We start from the raw sequence: 20,844 nt of genomic DNA on the forward strand, positions 1-20,844 counted from the left end.
GGGCATGTTTTACCCTGCAGTCTATTCCTAGCTGACTACTGATCCTAATATAAATAGACTACACCTCCATGGTCTCATCTGAATAAAAAGACATTATGGAGCACTAATAAGTGGATTCCTCACCAGGTAAAAGAAAAAGAGAGGAACAGAGCAGGAGCGGAGAGAGGGAGGGAGACTGCTGAGGGAGGGAGGCAGGCACTTTGTGTGTGTGTGTGTTGTGTGTGTGTGTTGTGTGTGTGTTGTTTGTTTGTGTGTGTGTGTGTGAGCATGCGTATACATCGTAGAGAAACCTGACGGTTGTCTTCCCCTCCACTTGAACTCAGACTCCACATGAAGGAGAGGCCTCAGGACCTTTGTCTCAGCTTCCACTCTCCTCTATCACTCCATCTCTTCCTCTGCTCTCCTCTTCCTCCACTCTAGTGTCTTCACCTCCATCCACCTCCTCATTAGTCCCTCCACCATGCTGCTGCTTCTACAACTGTTTCCTCTCTCTCCTAGAATCGATCTATCGCCGCGGGGCCAGAAGATGGAGGAAACTTACCGAGTCAACGGACACCTCTTCCAGGCCAAGCGCTTTAACAGGGTGAGTGTGTTCAAACTGTTAAACTAACGAACGCTCCCAGCCGGGGGGGCATGTAATAATGCCTGAACAATGCTTTGTCAAATTGAGCCTGTCTTCACTGGGATACTGGAATTATGACAAACAAATGAGTTTTAAAATGAATTTACACTGCTGTCTTATTAAAAGTTGAAGGTTGGTTTGAGGAGTTTTTGAGATTGTTTACTGCTCACTGGAAGTCAATGTGACCAATTTTATTATTAATATGAACATTTGTGCTGAGACTAAAGAGCAGAAGAAGGAAAAGAGACATGAGAGGTGTTTACAGCTTCAGTAGTGACGAGTTTTTTCACAATGGTCAATGTTCTTTGCTGATGACGCGGACTCTGACTCAGTTTAAGAAAATCAAACACTACAGACATTGTAAGTGGTGTAGATGTATCTGTGCTGTGTTTGTGTAACATCTGTCCGTCAACAGCTTGGAAAGTCAGTTACTTTATATAATAACTACTCATACATCATCTTCCATTACCAACACGTGTGCTCCTCTGCGCGTCGTGAGTTACCTACTGTGTGTGAACATACTGCGCTTCATCATATATGACAGGGAAACAAGTACCGCTGCAGCTGAGCTATCAGGATATCCATAATAATTCATGGTGTCCTAGTTATGGCTTGTTTAGCAGTTGTCTCATCTAAGCTCACGCTCTGTGCTACACCAACACACCACACACACACCTGATGTCATGTGGGCTTTCATCATTTCCCTGCCAAGATGTTAAAGAGCTCCAGCTGCTCACTCTGCTTGTCTGAAACAAGACTTCAGCATTTAAAGTGTTGTTCTGTTAATGCACCAGTGACCACTGGTGGAGGCAGAAGAAGAGAGACACCGATGCTTTTCAGTCAATATTAGTTACCTAATGTGTTTTTATTGTGAAGTAAAAGAAGATAGGTTGTACACAGCCCTGCGAGTCTGTACCTTCCTACCTTAGGTGGCAGCTGGATCTATCATGGTCGTGTGAGTTTGTTTAAAGGTTGGTTTTAGCCGCACATACACTCGTTAGATTCTTTCTTTAACTGAACTGTAGTTCTGAGGTCAAAATGTGTTTGAGATAAATGAGCACTAAGACGTGAACGCGTGGTCCACACTGACACAAGTGTTGCTGGTCAGCTGGTGACATGTTTGTGACATACAGAATGAAGAAGACAAAAAAATTCTTAGTATGAAACATCTCCCACGGGTGCTTCAGTCTTAATGCCTAGGCCACAGGTGGATGAGGGCCAGCATCTTGCTGATCAGATCAGCTCCTCCTTGATGTGGTCATTACAGCTGATGCACTGTGGAGCCTAGCTTATCCAATCAAAGCATTTATACAGTTACTCTCAGCATGACGGCTGCTGTCTCCTACACAGTACATGTAGAGTGCAGATAATAATTATCCTTACCAAACATTTGGAGGAATGTACAGTAGGTTACACACTGTGGTAAAGTTGGATGTTTGCAGAGAGACAGAGGTTTGCATCCGGGATGTCAATGAGCGAGAGTCATCTAACATAAAAAAACTTTATATGATGATATTTACTAGCCAGCACTTGTGTGGGTCTCTGTACAGCGTGATGCCACCTGACAACCTCACTGTGATGAGATTTCATGAAGTGCTACAGTCACTGCACCTGACTGCTGCTTACCCATGTAACTCCTCTTCTTTTCTGTTTGTGACAAGAGCCACTGAGCTGTAGACATGTTGGTAGTTGTGTTGTATTTTTAAGTATTTTTAGTTTCCCCTCTCCCTCAGTCTGTCTTTATGCTAGCTGAACTTCTTAAAATTTTCTAAATATTTCTCTGAGAGAGCCAATGCGCCGCTGCTTCGAGTCAGTGTCGACCTCTAACCTAGTCGTCTTTTTGCTCTTTGTGTTGCCTGAAGTGCTGATGCTCATGTGGACAGGTTTCACACACCATGCTGAACATTATACATGTTCCATGTGTCAGATTTCCATGCATTGATTTATTATAAACTCACGGCTCAGCAGTAAGTGTTAGTGTATCGTTAAACCAGTTGTTTTTCAGGCTGGGATTTCTTGCCTGTTGTTGCTATGCCAGCTTCCGGGCTTCTGGTTTGTTCACTACGCTGTACTCAGCATATAAATAAGCCGGAAGAAGTAGGTCAAGTCTCTCCTCTTTCTCACTCCATCCCTCTCTTCCTCTCAGTTCCTACATGTTTGTCTCCATCTCTCCTCTCCATCCCGCTCCTCTCCCCCCTGTGTGTGCTGTGGAAAAAGCTGCTTTGTGGATCTTTCTCCGTTTGACATAATGGAGCTCTGTGTCCCACGTGATGAAGCAGAATTCAGTCATCCCCACCGGCCTCACAGGCGCTCCATTAGAGGCGCGGCTGACACTGGCGTCTCATAGTAGAAGACAGGAAATCCAAACTGTGCCGATTCAAGCAAGCTGCAGGGAAGTGAGAGGGATGTGTTCATTTCAGATGAGAGCTCAGTGAGGTAAACCCACGCAAACACATTATGTTAACATAGACTCATGTGCAACGAGTTTCAAAATGATATTTATGCGCTGTGTGGCGCATGACAGTAAAGTTGGTCGGTCCTCCACTTTGGACGAACTGAAAAGTTTCACACTCTATGGACTAAAACCAATTTTGTCGTAAGAAGACACAAGTCTTGACAGTTATTGATGATTGGGCCTAAAATGTATTACGGTCTTGTCCCCAGATGATGGATCCTAATGACTTTTCGAGCACGCTATCATCAGGTCGGTTTTCCCTCAGCCTCAGCTGTATTTTGTATTTAGTACTAATGAACTCATTTGAATGTGAGGTGATTTTGTCCTCTCGACCCTGAGTTCTGGAATACATTAGCACTGCCATTTCTTACAAAACCGTGCAGTGCTGTTTTTCATCTATTCTATTTCTCTATATTTCTCTCCCCTGGCACTCAGACTTTTGTCTAAGTGAATGATGTAAGGAGGTACGTCTCTTGCAGCCTTTTCTCTGACGATTTTTTTATTTGGTGATTTGAGGTACAGAAGCATCACTCGAGACATTTTGGTGTTAACAACTCTAGCTGGATCGCCCCTCTGTAGTCCCGACTGAAGTGAAGTTAAATATATTTGGGCTTTCATACCGATGCATGAAGTTTGTGTTTAGCGCTAGTCGTCAATGCTACCATGCTGGCACACTGAAATAAAATGTGAAACAACTATTATTAACTGCTAAATCTATAGCATGACATCTAAAAAATCTATCTGTAACATCCACATAGGCATTTGCCTCTTGGCTTCTTATACATTAATAATATGACAACTAAACTGATAAAATTAGTCACATGGTTAGACTTTTAACTCCTGCAGTGTAGTCTGAGTGGAATGGCAGTGGTTCACGCCACAGAAGAAAGAAGGAACAGATCTGTTTGCTCTCCACATGCTGGTGTTGTAAATCTGATTCAGTCTTTCTCGTTTACATCAGCTTTTCATGTTGATATTATATATATGCAGTAGACTTCTGAAAAAAGCCTGAAGATTTGATGTAGCCTTTAAATAATAAATCACTCTGGTGGCTGGATTTGGCCCCCCAGGCCACCATGACGCCTGTCTGTCTCTTATTTATGGATGCTGTTTTAGGATGTGATGGTATAATTATGATTGATACTCTAGGATATTTTTTATGTCCTGTCTATCCATTTTAAATGCTGAAGTCAAAGGTCAAGGTGAGGTCAGGAAAAGAGAGTTCAGGAGCCTCTGATTATATCTTAACGTCTTGGTCTGTAATATTTATTGATGCTTGATCGAGGAGAATTGAGACACTCTCATAGTACATCAGAAGTGCCTGAGTCGGTCTCACCTTTGCTCAACTCATCCTGATGGACGACTTTAAACCCAAAGATACACACACATGCTATACGCCCAGAACTAGTCAAAGAGAATGTTTTTATCATGGAGGTGTTATTGTCAACGTGTAGGTGAGTTTTCCTGTCAGAGGTGAATCAGACAGCGCATCATTTCTCAGCATATCAGGCTCTCCAGTTTCCCAGGCATCACTATGATGTGTAATGCTGTTTGCCTGGGCCGAAAGGAAGGACTGTCAATCGATAAAAGCCTTTCTCATCTACTCATCCATTTATTCCCGAGCTGCAGGCTCTGGATCTTCGCCATCAGCACTTTCACATGATAAACACCAGCTACTGAGTGGGAGAGGGATGAGTGGTTTCAGTTGGTGTCTGCTGTGTACGAGAGTTGTACAGTCTTCTCGAAAAATGCAATTATGAAATTACGTTTCCTGTTTGCCTGAGGCCATGAGGTCACACGAGGCCACATCGCTCTAATGTATTTGTGCAGGGTGGAATGGTTTCTTGTAGCTTTTAAATTGTTCCTTGAACAAATCCTTTTTCTTTTCTGTGGAAACTTCTTTCCCTGAGTAGGGTCGAAATTTTCACTAGATTTACATGGTGATTCTGCTGGAATATCATTGTTTTTGACTTACTGGGTTTGTTCACATGGAGGAGGTGCATCTCTTGCAGCCTTTTTGTGCAGTTGTTTTTGTGCTTTGAGGTAAAGAAGCTTGCTCTAGGAACCTCTGCTGCTGACACTAGAGTTGTCTTTGAATTCATTTTTTATTTTCACTCTTCCAGACTACAGTGATGGCCTTATTGTGGTTCCTAGATTTTCAGCCTTCTAGTGGCATGTCTGCAGGGACAGCACTGTCTTATGACTTTCCCTTTAACATCATTCACGTAAGGTCAATATATTTCGATCAAAACCTGTAAAGCAAACGTTGCAGGATGGACAAAATACGCCACGCTCACGCAACGCGCCGGGAAGCCTGTTTGACCAGTGAGAGCGCATGCGCTATGCGGGTTCCCATTCGCCAAGAATCGCTATTTATATTTTCTGTCAACCGATGCGAGTCGTCACACATTTGTACCGATTTTTAATCGTGTCACGATGCATCGTTACATCCCTAGTTGTGATGATGTTAAAGGGAAAGTCATAAGACACTGCTGTCCCTGCAGCCATGCCATCGGAATGGCTGAAAATCTAGGAACCACAAATAGAGCCATCACTGTAGTCTGGAAGAGTGAAAATAAAAAAATAAATGAATTCAAAAGACAACTCTAGTGTCAGCAGCAGAGGTTCCTAGAGCAATGCTTCTTTACCTCAAAGCACAAAAACAACTGCACAAAAAGGCTGCAAGAGATGCACCTCCTTCCATGTGAACACACACAGTAAGTCAAAAAACAATGATATTCCAGCAGAATCACCATGTAATCTAGTGAAAATTTCGACCTCACTCAGGGAAAGAAGTTTCCACAGAAAAGAAAAAGGATTTGTTCAAGGAACAATTTGAAGCTACAAGAAACCATTCCACCCTGCACAAATACATTAGAGCGATGCATCTGTGCCTCGTGTGACCTCGTGGCCTCAGGACAAACAGGAATAACGTAATTTCATAATTGCATTTTTCGAGAAGACTGTCAAACTCTCGTACACAGCAGACACCAGACTGAAACCAGCTCATCCCTCTCCCACATACAGTAGCTGTGTTTTATCATGTGAAAGTGCTGATGGCGAAGATCCAGAGTCCTGCAGCTCGGGAATAAATGGATGAGTAGATGAGAAAGGCTTTTATCGATTGACAGTCCTTCCTTTCGGCCCAGGCAGACAGCATTACACATCATATGAGTGCCTGGAAACTGGAGAGCCTGATATGCTGAGAAATGATGTGCTGTCTGATTCACCTCTGACAAGGAAAACTCACCTACACGTTGACAATAACACCTCCATGATAAAAACATTCTCTTTGACTAGTTCTGGGCGTGTAGCATTTGTGTGTTATCTTTGGGTTTAAAGTCTGTCCACCAGGATGAGTTGAGCAGAATGTGAGACCGACTCAGGCACTTCTGATGTACTATGAGAGTGTCTCTAATTCTCCTTGATCAAGCATCAATAAATATTACAGCACAAGACGTTAAGATATAATCAGAGGCTCCTGAACTCTTTCTTTCCTGACCTCACCATTGATCTTTGACTTCAGCATTGAAAGGATAACAGGACATAATAAAATATCCTAGAGTATCAATCATAATTATTACCATCACATCCCAATACAGCATCCATAGAATCAGAGACATGACAGGCGTCATGGTGGCCTGGGGGCCAAATCCAGCCACCAGAGAGATTTATTATTTAAAGGCTACATCAAATCTTTCAGGCTTTATCAGAAGTCTACTGCATATATATAATATCAACATGAAAAGCTGATGTTAATGAGAAAGACTGAATTCAGCATTTACTAATCACCCAGCATGTGGAGAGCAAACAGATACTGTTCCTTCTTCTTCTGTGGCGTGAACCATCTGCCATTCCACTCAGACTACACTGCAGGAGTTAAAAGTCTAACCATGTGACTAATTTTATCAGTTTAGTTGTCATATTATTAATGTATAAGAAGACCAAGAGTCAAATGCCTATGTCAGGATGTTATAGATAGATTTTTTAGATGTCAAGCTATAGATTTAGCAGTTAATAATAGTTGTTCACCATTTTATTTCAGTGTGCCAGCATGGTAGCATTTGACGACTAGCGCTGAACACAAGCTTCATGCATCGTGTATGAAAGCCCAAATATAATTCAACTTCACTTTCAGTCGGGACTACAGAGGGGCGATCCACAGCTGTTGAGTTGTTACCACCAAAATGTCCTCGAGTGATGCTTCTGTACCTCAAATCACCAAATAAAAAATCGTCAGAGAAAAGGCTGCAAGAAACATATTCTCCTTCACATTTACATTCACTTCAGACAAAAGTCTGAGTGCCAGGGGAAGAGAAATTATGAGAGAATAGAATAAGATGAAAAACAGCACTGCACGGTTTTGTAAGAAGTGGCAGTGCTAATGTAATTCCAGATTCTCAGGGTCAAGAGGACAAAATCTACCTCACATTCAAATGAGTTCATTAGCACTAAATACAAAATACAGCTGAGACCGACCTGATGATAGCGTGCTCTGAAAAGTCATTAGGATCCATCATCTGGGGACAATGACCGTAATACATTTTAGGCCAATTCATTCAATAACTGTCAAAGACTTGTGTCATCTTACGACAAAATTTCGTTTTAGTCCATAGAGTGTTTAAATCTTTCAGTTCGTCCAAAGTGGAGGACCAACTTTACTGTCGTAGCGCCACACAGCTGCATAAATTATCATTTTGAAAACAATCGTTGCACATGTAAGTCTATGTTAACATAATGTGAGCGTGTCCTGACATCACTGGAGATGAGTGTTTGCGTGGGTTTACCTCACGTGAGCTCTCATTCTGAAATGAACACATTCCCTCTCACTTCCCTGCAGCTTGCTTGAATCGGCACAGTTTGGATTTCCTGTCTTCTACTATGAGACGCCAGTGTCAGCCGCGCCTGTAATGGAGCGCCTGTGAGGCCGGTGGGGATGACTGAATTCTGCTTCATCACGTGGGACACAGAGCTCCATTATGTCTAACGGAGAAAGATCCACAAAGCAGCTTTTTCCACAGCAACATCAAGGGGGGGAGACGGAGCGGGATGGAGAGGAGAGATGGAGACAAACATGTAGGAACTGAGAGGAAGAGAGGGATGGAGTGAGAGAAAGGAGGAGAGACTTGACCTACTTCTTCTCGGCTTATTTATATGCTGAGTACAGCGTAGTGAACCAACCAGAAGCCCGGAAGCTGGCATAGCAACAACAGGCAGAGAAATCCCAGCCTGAAAAACAACTGGTTAACGATACACTAACACTTACTGCTGAGCCGTGAGTTTATAATAAATCATATGCATGGAAATCTGACACATGTGAACATGTATTAAATGTTCAGCATGATGTGTGAAACCTGTCCACATGAGCATCAGCACTTTCAGGCAACACAAAGAGCAAAAAGACTGACTAGGTTAGAGGTCGACACTGACTGAAAGCAGCGGCGCATTGGCTCTTCTCAGAGAAATAATTTGAGAAAATTTTAAGAAGTTCAGCTCAGCATAAAGACAGACTGGGGAAACTTAAAAATACTAAAAAATACAACACAACTACCAACATGTCTACAGCTCAGTGGCTCTGTGCACAAACAGAAAAGACAGAGGAGTTACATGGGTAAGCAGCAGTCAGGTGCAGTGACTGTATGCATCTTCCTGAAATCTCATCACAGTGAGGTTGTCAGGTGGCATCACGTCTGTACAGAGACTCACACAAGTGCTGGCTAGATAAATATTATCATATAAATATTTTTTTATGTTAAGATGACTCTCGCTCATTGACATCCCGGATGCAAACCTCTGTCTTCTCTGCAAACATCCAACTTTACCACAGTGTGTAAACAGCTACCATTCCTCCAAATGTTTGGTAAGGGTAAATCATTATTCTGCACTCTACATGTACTGTGTAGGAGACAGCAGCCCGTCATGCTGAGAGTACTAATGTATAAATGTCTTTGATTGGATAAGCCAGGCTCCACAGTGCATCAGCTGTAATGACCACATCAAGGAGGAGCTGAGTGCTGAATCAGCAAGATGCTGGCCCTCATCCACTTGTGGCCTAGGCATTAAGACTGAAGCACCTGTGGGAGATGTTTCATACTAAGAGCTGATGTTTTTGTCTTCTTCTATCTGTATTGTCACAAACATGTCACCAGCTGACCAGCAACACTTGTGTCAGTGTTGGACCACGCGTTCACGTCTTACGTGCTCATTTATCTCAAACACATTTTGACCTCAGAGCAACTACAGGATTCAGTAAAGAAAGAAATCTAACGAGTGTATGTGCGGCTAAAACTCAGACCTTTAAACAAACGTCACACGACCATGATACGATCCAGCTGCAGCTAAGGTAGGAAGGAACAGACTCGCAGGGCTGTGTACAACCTGATCTTCCTTTGACTTCACAATAAAAACACATTAGGTACTTAATTCTGACTGAAAGAGCATCAGTGTCTCTCTTCTTCTGCCGTCCACAGTGGTCACTGTGCATTATACAGAACAACACTTTAAATGCTGAAGTCTTGTTTCAGACAAGCAGAGTGAGCAGCTGGAGCTCTTTAACATCTTGGCAGGGAAATGATGAAAGCCCACATGAGCATTCAGGTGTGTGTGTGTGTGTGTGTGTGTGTGTGTGTGTGTGTGTGTAGCACAGAGCTGTGAGCTTAGATGAGACAACTGCTAAACAAGCCATAACTAGGACACCATGAATTATGTATGGATATCCTGATAGCTCAGCTGCAGCAGTGACTTGTTTCCCTGTCATATATGATGAAAGCGCAGTATGTTCATGACACACAGTACTGTACACTCCACGCTCGCAGAGGAGCACACGTGTTGGTAATGGAAGATGATGTATGAGTAGTTTATTATATAAAAGTAACTTGACTTTCCAAGCTGTTGACGGGAACTGATGTTACACAAACACAGCACAGTATCATCTACACACACTTACAATGTCTGTATGTGTTTGATTTTCTTAAACTGAGTCAGAGTCCCGCTCTATCAGCAGAAGAACACTGACCATTGTGAAAAACTCGTCACTACTGAAGCTGTAAACACGCTCTCATGTCTCTTTTCCTTCTTCTGCTCGTTTAATCCTCAGCACAAATGTTCATATTAATAATAAAATTGGTCACATTGAATTCCAGTAAGCAGTAACAAATCTCAAAAACTCCTCGAACCAACCTTCAACTTTTAATAAGACAGCAGTCTAATATAATTTTTAAAATTGCATTTGTTTATCATAATTCCAGTACTCCCAGTGAAGACGGGCTCAATTGACAAAGCATTGTTCAGGCATTATTACATGCCCTCCCCGGCTGGGAGCGTTCGTTAGTTTAACAGTTTGAACACACTCACCCTGTTAAAGCGCTTGGCCTGGAAGAGGTGTCCGTTGACTCGGTAGAGTTTCCTCCATCTTCTGGCCCCGCGGCGATAGATCGATTCTAGGAGAGAGAGGAAACAGTTGTAGAGCAGCAGCATGGTGAGGGACTAATGAGGAGGTGGATGGAAGTGTATGACACTAGAGTGGAGGAAGATGGAGAGCAGAGGAAGAGATGGAGTGATAGAGGAGAGTGGAAGCTGAGACAAAGGTCCTGAGGCTCTTCCTTCATGTGGAGTCTGAGTTCAAGTGAGGGGAAGACAACCGTCAGGTTTCTCTACGATGTATACGCATGCTCACACACACACACACACACACGCACACACACACACACACACACACACACCCAAAGTGCCTGCCTCCCTCCCTCAGCAGTCTCCCTCCCTCTCTCCCTGCTCCTAGCTCTGTTCCTCCTTTTTCTTTTACTCCTGGTGATGAATCCACTTATTAGTGCTCCATAATGTCTTTTATTCAGATGAGACCATGGAGGTGTAGCTATTTATATTAGGATCATGTAGTCAGCTATGAATAGACTGCAGGGTATAAACATGCCCCTCACAGTGTGCCGGCACTGGGAGCTTTCTGTCCTCATATCAAACAACGTTTTATAATAAGAACAAAACATTCTAAACTCTTCCAAAAGGTTAGAAATATTCATATTTATCAGGATGGATGGATTTTGTATTTCTTTAGATTTTAAGAGACAAATAAAAGAAGTTAAGTTATTAAACAATAATAAAATATATATATACTGTGAATGTGTGACCAGGTTAAGCAGTTGTCCACATTCATCCTTTATGTGGTTGGAGTGTGTCACCAAGTCAGTGAAGCAGAGCTTCGTGAACGGGGGAATGGGGATCACATTGTTTGTCAGGGGTTGCGGCACTTCTAAAAAAAGAAATTAGCCACCGTTTTACAGCCGCTCCTTTTTTTCAGTTCCTCTCTGTGTGCAGCAGAAAACACTGTTTGGGCCCCTGTCGTATCAGGAAATTGTGAATATACAGTCCGAACACTGAGTCAGATTGGTTTTCAAAGCCCGTCGCTGTTCCTGGGGGCACTCGACCTGTTTCAGAGCTGCTTGACGGTTCCTGACTGTGACATGGGACTTGTGGGTGAGTTAGTGAGTGATTTGTGCAGTCCGTGTGAGACCTTCAGCTCAGAGCAGGGGGCAGATTTTGGACTGGAAGGGTGAGTTAAACAAGCTCCAAAGTGCTTGCTTTATTAATACAGTTTATAGTTGCACAACAGTGTAACACACCCTCTCAACTGGCAGCTTATTGAAGCTGCACCACCCTCAGCCAACCCTCCAGCACCCATCTGCAGGCCCCGGAGGGGTTTAAGATATTTGCTCCTCACACCTCAATATCTCTATGCAGACGTCTGTGTGGGGAGTGATGAGCTCTAATTATATCATGCTTCTGCAATAAACAAACTGAAACCAGAATTGTTTAACTAGAAGTTAAGAACCAAACATCACAGTCCATTCTGGAGGTCCATCAATGCTACAAAGCGTACAAATGAAGCTCGATTCAGAGTTCAGTCAGACAGAACGTCTCTTTCCATCCTCTCATTCACTCCTCTCACACATGCTGCACACTCATTTCCTTGCTGTCATTATCTGGGTCCGTCAATCGTGACATCAGCTGATCGCGTCAGCTGTCACATCTATCCAATAGCAGAGTGACACACCTTCAATCGGAAGCCTATCGTCATCTATCCTCTTTTTGAATATGATCCTCTTCCCTTTGCGTTCACTACGTTCATGCTGCTGTCAACTCTTCTCAGATTCATCGACGTCATCACTATGTCCGACATCAGCTTAAGCAAAGTCATCAGCCACCGCCGCCAGTGTCTGGACTCCATGTGGGGATTTATGTTGCCTGTGCTCAAAGCAGACGCTCCTCCATCACAGAAATCTCCCTGTAATACTGGAGGGTAAAGGGATTCATTTGGCAATACTTGTGATTTTGAATATTGATTTACCACTTGATGATATAATAGGAGCAATCTCTGATGGAGCAGTGGAAAAAGACACATTTACTGGTTGCATATTTTCTTACTGGTGGTAAATAAATTGACTTTGTCTTGTCTCAATCCACTGCCACCGACTCTACATCAATGGCAAGACAGGTTCAAGAGTATATGTACGGATCTCCTTGTGGGGTCTACTGTAAGACTTGTGTCATCACATATCACCTGTTATACCAATCAATCATCTTCACCTCATTCACTTTTCCCTGATTGAAGTACAATTTGTATAACCATCATGCACCATGTCACTTGTTCATATGACTTAGTCACGGTCCAGTCCTGTCCTTGTGTGCAGATGAGCTCTAAATCCAGCATAATAGACGATCACTCAGCAAGTGACAGAGTGATTACTGTGGGAAATGATTATAGACAAGCATTATATTTCTATTAGCAGCAGGAAATTTTGGACACGAAAACATTTTAATCTGATCGCACACAAACGGCAGTGTGGAGGAGAGGAGTGACTCGCTGTGATGTGCAGGGTCAGACACACGGATGCATCTGTCCATGTGTGGATTATCATCACACGATCATTGTACCATTAATATGATGCATATGATGTTTTTTTTTATTATTAGATTGAGACATTCGTCCACACACACCATTAGCTGAGTTTTTCTTATTACATCTCAAAGCAACTAATGGCCAAAACCAATGAAGTGGGGACGAAGATATCCCAATATTTATTAACATTTAAAAATTCTTTCATGATGTGACTCTGGGGCATCTTTGGTGAGACCCTCCCTGGCTGGTAAACACCCACATCTTTCAGACTGCATCCCTTCAGTTTGCACCACACACTCTCTGCTTCAAAAATGAAGTCTCAAAGTGATGACGTCATCCTTCCACAGTAGTGGGCCACAGGGTAGTGTAGTTCATGTGCATGAGCAGCAGACAGCAACTGACTAATAAACCTGCTGTCAGCACATTTCAATAAATCATGCAGTGAGACGGTTGGCTGAACCACATCAGGCGTCGTCCTCCTGACTCCACACTAATTATTCACTAGCTGCTCTCCCAGTACCTCCCCACGTCTGTACTGGTTTTCCAGCCCGGTTGATTTGCTCCAGTTATGGGTGCGGCTGTGATGTCCTCCTCCACTTACTTCCTTTTTTTTTTTTGCCTCTGTTGCTATGGTAGCCACAGCCCACCATATACCAGCTATTATTAGTTAGCAGCAATGATGTCAGATGTCATTGTCTGCAAATAAAAGTAAATCTTAACAACAGACCCCACCTCCCCCCCTTCTCCTTTTCTGCAAACTGACTGTGCAGAATGACGTTTGACATCCTGCAGAGCACGTTTGTTGTTCGCAGGTACAGAGCTGTGTTTCGTTGTTTGTGGCCGGGGGTGAACTCCTGTTCCAGACACTTTAATAGGGGGCCTCACACTGTTTTTAAGCTGGGAGTCAGTTCGTTTTCTGTCACCATGCTCGGTTATTGTCTATCATGTGTAATACATTACTGTACGTCACCTTTTTTGTAAATATTGAGGATCAGATTGTCATCAGAGCCAGACAGATTTAAAACTGTCTCATCTCTGTATGCTAACAGGCCGTCACACAGAGATTTAAACATGGATAATATACTGATTACACTATAGTAAGACTCAGCATTACCATAAACAGCTCTATCTGTCCACAGCTATACATTTAGGCTTTTTGCATCGTGATGAATGTTTTTGTGATTCTAGCATATTCCACTCTCTGTCTATGAGTCAGGGAAGCAGGGATCAGGGTGAAAGCGAGCAGATGGGAAACACAAAGAGGCTGTGCTCTTTGGGGTCTCGTCTGTGAATTCCCTCTAATCCCGTTAACTCAAGGCCTCTAAAGGAAAGTGCCGCCTGCCTTGGAAAATCACTGTGCAGTGTTTCCATAGTTACCCAGTATTTCTCCCCCTGTGCCTATATCGATGGGGGAGAAGGGGGAGGGTGAACCTACACATCGCGCAGCACTAAATGTAGTGCATGTGATTAAATAATTAATTGTACAGATGTTTTTACAAAGTGGTAAATTGCAGCACTTAGCTCGGTGTCTCTGTGTCACAGCGTTGATGAATAGATGAATGATTACAAGTTTAAATATGTGAGTAAATGTTTTCATCTTCAATCTCTGTTTGGCTGCCACACAGACAAGGTGTACTTGCAATGTTCGGGTTACATCCACATGATTGAATGCACTTATGGTGCGTCGCTTTAGTTAAAAGCATCAGCTAAATGAATGTGATGGAATGAGAAAAGTAAATATTTCCAGTGTACAAGCAGATTCTGATAACATGAAGACACTTTAGCAGCTAAAAGCAGGGCAAATCAGTGCCAACACTGCTCAGTTCAGGGATCAATTTTGATTAAGTGACTATCATGCATTAACAAATGAGCATTAAGTAGTTTAGTTTAGATTAACGGTAGGTGGCCCCAATTCTCAAGTGGGAAAACCAGAAGAGGGCGCAACAAGATGATGATGAACGTGAACAAGTGAAAAAACGATGCAGAAAACAGGATGTAAATATGACATTTGTGTTTGTTTCATGTATTAATGTGAGGAGTAATCATGAATGTATTATAGACAGGGTTGCAAAAATCTGGGAATTTTCAAAGTTGGAAACCTATGGGAATTAAAAGGAATTTGTGGGAATATACAGGAATAAACTGTGAACTTACAAAAATTGAAAGTTAACAGGGAACTTAAATATAGTTGGTAAAAATATATTTTAGCATAATCTTGACTAAAACAACCAGATTTCATACAAGTACACTTGAATATCTGCTATTCGTCAATCACATGCACATAGCACACTGCTTACTGCAGGGCTGTTGAGGCCACACCCCCTACCCGCACAGGTGATTTCTGTACCTGGACCACATTTGAGCTCGTGGACTACATAATATTGTTCAATAAAATAATTCAAACTTGATAAAGTTCTACTTACAAATGAATTTCCCGGAAACTTTCCTCCCCTTTGCAACCCTAATTATAGAGCCACGGAAGCTCATCAGTCAGAATTAACTAAAATCTGCATATTCAAAATGTTTTATACTTTCACATGCTGAAATTCAACGTTTTGATTCTGACTAAAGGTTAACTTTACAGTTGGAGTGTTCTATTGAAAGTAAAGAATTCAGGATGATTGAAAATTCTGATTTGACTGAAGTCAATGAATGTCTGAAGACCACTTTGTGTTTTCTCTGAAGCTTGATCTAAAACAGCCTTTACGTTTACCACAAAGAACTGTAGCTTCAAAGAACAAACCAAGTTTTAAAACACGACAACAGCCCGGCATGACTTGTGGCCTTGCGTTCTACCAGGAGCACATGTGTAAAGTCACACAGCAAATTAAATTCAAGTGAGGAGGAGTGTTGCTGTAGGGAAGTGACAGATACATATGGGGCCAATGGTATGCAGCAGAGTGCAGGTCATGTTAAATCTGAGGTAAACACTCACACACACCAAGAGTGATTTCATGATGACCGGTAAGTTCTCTTCAAAGTCAGCTCCTGCTGTGTTGCTGTGACTCATCATGACATTGTGAATATTGTCACAATACTGACCCAAAAAAACGGTCAATGTCAAACAACTAAAAATAAATACATCCATGGGATTTCCAAGCCTTGTCTATTCCTTCATGATTATCCATAATAATAGGAATATCAAGTCCAACACAGACAATGGCAGCCTATTAAATCCCCTCTGGTAATAGCAGATGTTATTTCTTACTGCACTGGTGGATCAGTTCTTGTTTACATATCGCTGAAGGCGATGCAAAACTAGAAACACAACTGCCTCCGACATGTGCTCGCAACACACCACTTGCACTTGACTAGCAGACCTTCAAAGAGCTGACCTATTACAACATCCCCCTCTGGAGAACGATGAGTGTTGCATTGCCCCATTTTTCTGCCAAGGTGCCAGAATGAGAGTGAGAAAGACGCAGACTGAAAAAAACAAAGCAGACGAGTCAAACGCTTTCTCAGATGATGAATCAAAACACAATACTACACCTCCGGATGCAAAGGCCAACGCGCAGAGTCCTGCCATTTTGTCCGTGGAAAGTCTAAAGAAGAGTAGACAACCTGCTGGTGTTATACTGTAGCTGGTATCAGGAGTTGTGTCGCAGGAGAACAGGGTGGTACTACCAAGGCCCTCCAAGACAGGACATTTATGAGGGCTTGACTCACTTCCAGACATTGTTCCTTTTACTCGCAGGAAAGTAGCAGCATACAAGTTGGTATCAACAGCACCCGACCCCTCCCTCAAATAGAAAAGAAAGAGAAAAAAAAGCACAGGGCCTCCGGGCTGGGAATACAATGTACTGTATGTCTTCAATGGGTTTTTGAGGGATCAGCGGCAGTCAGCAGTGTGTAACTGCACCTATTCATTAATGAAGGGTCGACCCATGTTCCTATCAGGGTGTAGGGAACTTGTCAACCTTGCCAAGCTATTTTCTGGACGCACTGTTCCTGCTGCCATCTCTTAAGAAGCATCACATACAGTCAAGAAGTGAAGTTATTTCAGGCTTCCACTTCAAAGAGGCTGAGAGAGATCCATGAAACAGCTCTGAGACACAATTAGAGCTCTGTGAAAAGGGATGCTCGGCAGTGGCATGGCTAATTTTGTTAGTTTGACTTTTAATTAATGAAATGACAAAAGATGTCCAAAAAAAAGTGGGATTAGGAAATTTGTTCAGGATTTAAGAGTCCCGATGAAGACCATAGCCTTTTTTTATTGTCAGAGGCAGATATGTGGCATCCCCTGGACTGTAAAGTTAGTGTCATATGTTGATGAGTCATCTGCTCTGGGCGACACCATGGCAACAGATTTATCACTGCATCCATATCAAACTACCGAGAGCTGAGATGTGAATAAGAACTGTAACAAGACTGGCATACTATGGAATCATTTCTTCCTCTACAAGTGGGTGTTGAGTCCAATATCAGCTGATATACACCAACATGTTCTCACCATAGTATTTGTATATACTACCGCATCTCACATGACCTCTAAGCAACACAATGTTTCTTCCCACAGAGGTTGTTTCGCTGTTTGGCAATAGTTTCTATCCAGATATGTCGCAAATCTGAACCAAATTCCGAATAACTTGGCAAAAGAAAATGCAAATGAATGCTTATTTCTGTCCACGTGAATATTGGGAGTTAGTTCATGAGATAAGCAGAAGGTGGCACCCACAGTTGTAAGTAAAAAAAAAAAACAGAAGAAGAGACCCCAACAAGATGATGTAAATCCATCTATCAAGTTTTTTATGACCTATTTTATACTCTACAATATCTGATATTTTTCTGTTTACTAAAGAACATGCCCTTAATCTGTGAACTAACAAAGGCTGGAGGGCAACCTAATACACCGCTGACATAAGCTTAATGACCTCATGATGGGTAGCAGGGTGATTAATACTCCAAAGAAAGAAGATGACTGCTCGGCGTTGTGGTAATCTTTCCCAAAAGTGATTTACCATGTAATGCAGTGGCTCTCTAATGGTCTAGTTTGTTACAGCCCACTATGTTTAAATCCTTCTGGAGGTTTGTATAGAACCTCGTGCTGTGAAGCTCCAGCCGAACATTGTTTTTACAGAAAGTTTAAGGAAGTAGACTTTTAGCACGCTGTGACCTGATCATGAAAAATTTAGGTCCATACACCAAAGAAATCTAGGACATAGTTTGGCCGACTACATTTTGCAGACTTTGGCAGTGATGGTGACTCTGTTACATGTTTGTAACGATACTGGTCGAGGCTGAATGGAAAACATAACCGAAGTGGTCCTGTAGTTTTTCAGATCTTAGCATTAATACTTCATATCCACTTTCACTCCATCTGTTTAGTGTGTGTGTGTGTGTGTGTGTGTACTGACAGACCTGTGTTAGGGTCATGTCCTAAATTACCTTGCATTTTACTTTAACAGCCCAGTGCTGCCGATCGCCACAAGCAGAAAGCAGCTATTTTCCATTTCTACTCTCTTTCTCCAAACACACAAATACGCACTGAATAAAAGCCGTGCGTTGATTTGGGAAAGCCGGTCTAATGAGCACAGTTACATAATCAGCAGGAGCATCTATGTAACAGCTGCAGATATCTGTGAAGCCAGGCTTCCTCTCGTGTGTAGATGAAACATGCACTCACACAGGAAAAAAACAGTTTTTAAAAACATCATTAACAACTATTAAACACTGAAATTAAGACAATGCAAACATGGCTCTGCACTGCATGATGTGGTAACAATGTTATGAATGGGGATAGTTTAGGAGAGATGTGACAGAGCAGCCACCAGGCTTTTAGAGTTTGTGGATCAGAGAGAGCAGATCGAGTTCAGCAAATCAAATCTGAGAAAAGGGAGACTCATCAATCGCCTCTTGAAGAGTGTCTGTCTGTCTCAGAGTACAATGAGAGAAGAGAAAACAGTCTGAAGTCTTCTACTGATGACGTAATACCACGCCTGTGTGTCCATTAACCCTGAATGTCTCCCACTAAACCTTTTACGATTTCATGTTAAGAAATTAAAACGTATTTAAAATAATCAACAAACTAATCAGTATGGGAAATCATCCTTATAACCTTGATCACCCGCACCTGTCTCTGAACTCCATCACCCAGTGTACATAAGCCCATTGTTTTTTCCCCCCTTTTGTTAGTGTCCGCCGTTTTTTCCTAGTGTGTTTGTGGTTACCGGTATTTGTATCTCTGTTTTTGGATTGTTACCTGGTTGGATTTTGTGTAGTGAACCTCTGACGGTTTTCCCCTTTTTACCTGCGTGCTGCCGTTGAGTCCTGACCTAGTGCTGTGCGACAACATGTAGTTGTAAGAACAATATGATTATCCTAGACCAGCAGGATATTCTGTTCTTGGTGTTGTAAAACCCACTGATGGACCGTTAATTAACACACAATCTTTGTTGTGTGTATCACATACGGTATATAAAGTATTTATTTGAATGAGTTTGAAACACATTCTCATTCTCTACGTGAATTATTAAAACACCTATATAACCTATTTGCACAACTGCAGTAATAACAAGTACGAATCGTCCTATCCAAGTCAAGTGTTGCTTCATGCTGCTGGAAATCTTTAACAAAAGCCGCACGCTCTTAACATTGTTACTAGTCACTAAGCGAAGGAGACAGATAGACTGCAGGTTTTAAATAGGTTAAATAGATCCCAATCAGCGGTTCCCATGGTACTGAGAAGAACCGTGAGGCACGAGTTGTCAGGACTGACAGTATGCAGCTAACAGAGGAGAGCCACACACGCTCCCAGCAAGGAAAAACAGGGGATGTTCAATTTAGATGCAGCTGCTGATGTGACGCTGAAAGACACAGTTACTGTGGAGTCTAACTGATCTTGTGCAAAAAGCATCTAGTTCATGCTCTGTATGGATTTAAACCATAAGATGCAACAGGACAGCCATTTTGCATGCTCAGTATTAAAAAGAGGAACACACTTCAATAAAGCAACCCATTCCCTCCACTGGGTGAATACTAATGATATCTTTGCAGACAAAGGGGCAAACCAGTTCACCTCCACTCAGTTCATGTAACCTTCCCAGTAAGCCTGGCATGCTTTCTGACTGACTGACTGACAGAAAGACCCGCGCTGACCCCAGAATCCCCTACCTTTGACTCGGAGGTAGAAAAGCAGCGTGAGCAGCATCCCTCCAGCTGAATGTTACCGCTCCTTTGCCTTCACGCCCTGGATCTCATGGTGGTCTCCTGCACCTCCTCTGCTACTCCTCTCCTCATCATGCCTTCCTCTTCCTCCTCCTCCTCCTCCTCCTGCTCTCACTGGACTGCTTCGCTCGTGTCGCTCTGTCGCTCTCTCTCTCGCCTCCCCTCCCTTCTTATTTGCTTCCATCTCCCTGCAGGCTGCCTCTCTTCATCTTCCTGTCACACTACACACTCTCCTGAAGGCGCATTCATCAGACGAGGTATTCTGCAAACATGCACACATTCTTCCTGTGCGTGTGCATCAAATGTTCCTCACTGAATGGGGATCGTGTCACATGATTGAGGCTTTTCACGGGAACCTGCTGTCTGCTCCCGTGATGTAGCGGCACCTTTTTTCGCCACTAGATGGCAGAAGTAGCTGTGACTCAGAGAGCAGCATCCTCTGCACACAACAAATCTGAACCTATATTTAAACACTGTGGACTATTTTTAGTGGCTGTGCTGAGCCTATTGGAGCACATCCTGGATGACAGCTACACCTTCCTACAGACCTGTCTCTGGATGCTTTTACAGCGCTCTTTTCATGGGATACCGAGAGCTCTGTGCGCTACTGTACATCACCTGCAGACAGCCCCTGACAGTTCATTTATGCTTTCCTATATGAGCCAGAGGCACTGACTGTGTTGTATATGT

The 20,844-nt window shown here is 42.7% G+C and overlaps 1 protein-coding gene across 3 annotated transcripts in view; it reads right to left on the reverse strand.

Annotated features, from left to right (window-relative positions):
• The window catches only part of prkcz (protein kinase C, zeta), a 113,407-nt gene that overhangs the window by 53,120 nt on the left and 39,443 nt on the right, over positions 1-20,844 (reverse strand). The window contains exons 1-2 of one of the 3 annotated variants that reach the window (XM_019255564.2): positions 20,101-20,542; positions 10,431-10,516 (exon numbers count right to left, since the gene is read on the reverse strand). In XM_019255564.2, coding sequence (XP_019111109.1) covers positions 10,431-10,516; positions 20,101-20,137 — 123 coding nt within the window. In that variant the 5' untranslated portion in view covers positions 20,138-20,542. Of the gene's footprint in view, positions 1-10,430; positions 10,517-16,479; positions 16,651-20,100; positions 20,543-20,844 lie in introns of those variants that run through there. The other 2 variants (XM_019255556.2, XM_010749875.3) reach the window with 2 other exon arrangements.

The sequence above is a fragment of the Larimichthys crocea genome, chromosome XV, assembly GCF_000972845.2.
Source record: "Larimichthys crocea isolate SSNF chromosome XV, L_crocea_2.0, whole genome shotgun sequence".
Lineage (NCBI taxonomy): Eukaryota > Metazoa > Chordata > Actinopteri > Sciaenidae > Larimichthys > Larimichthys crocea.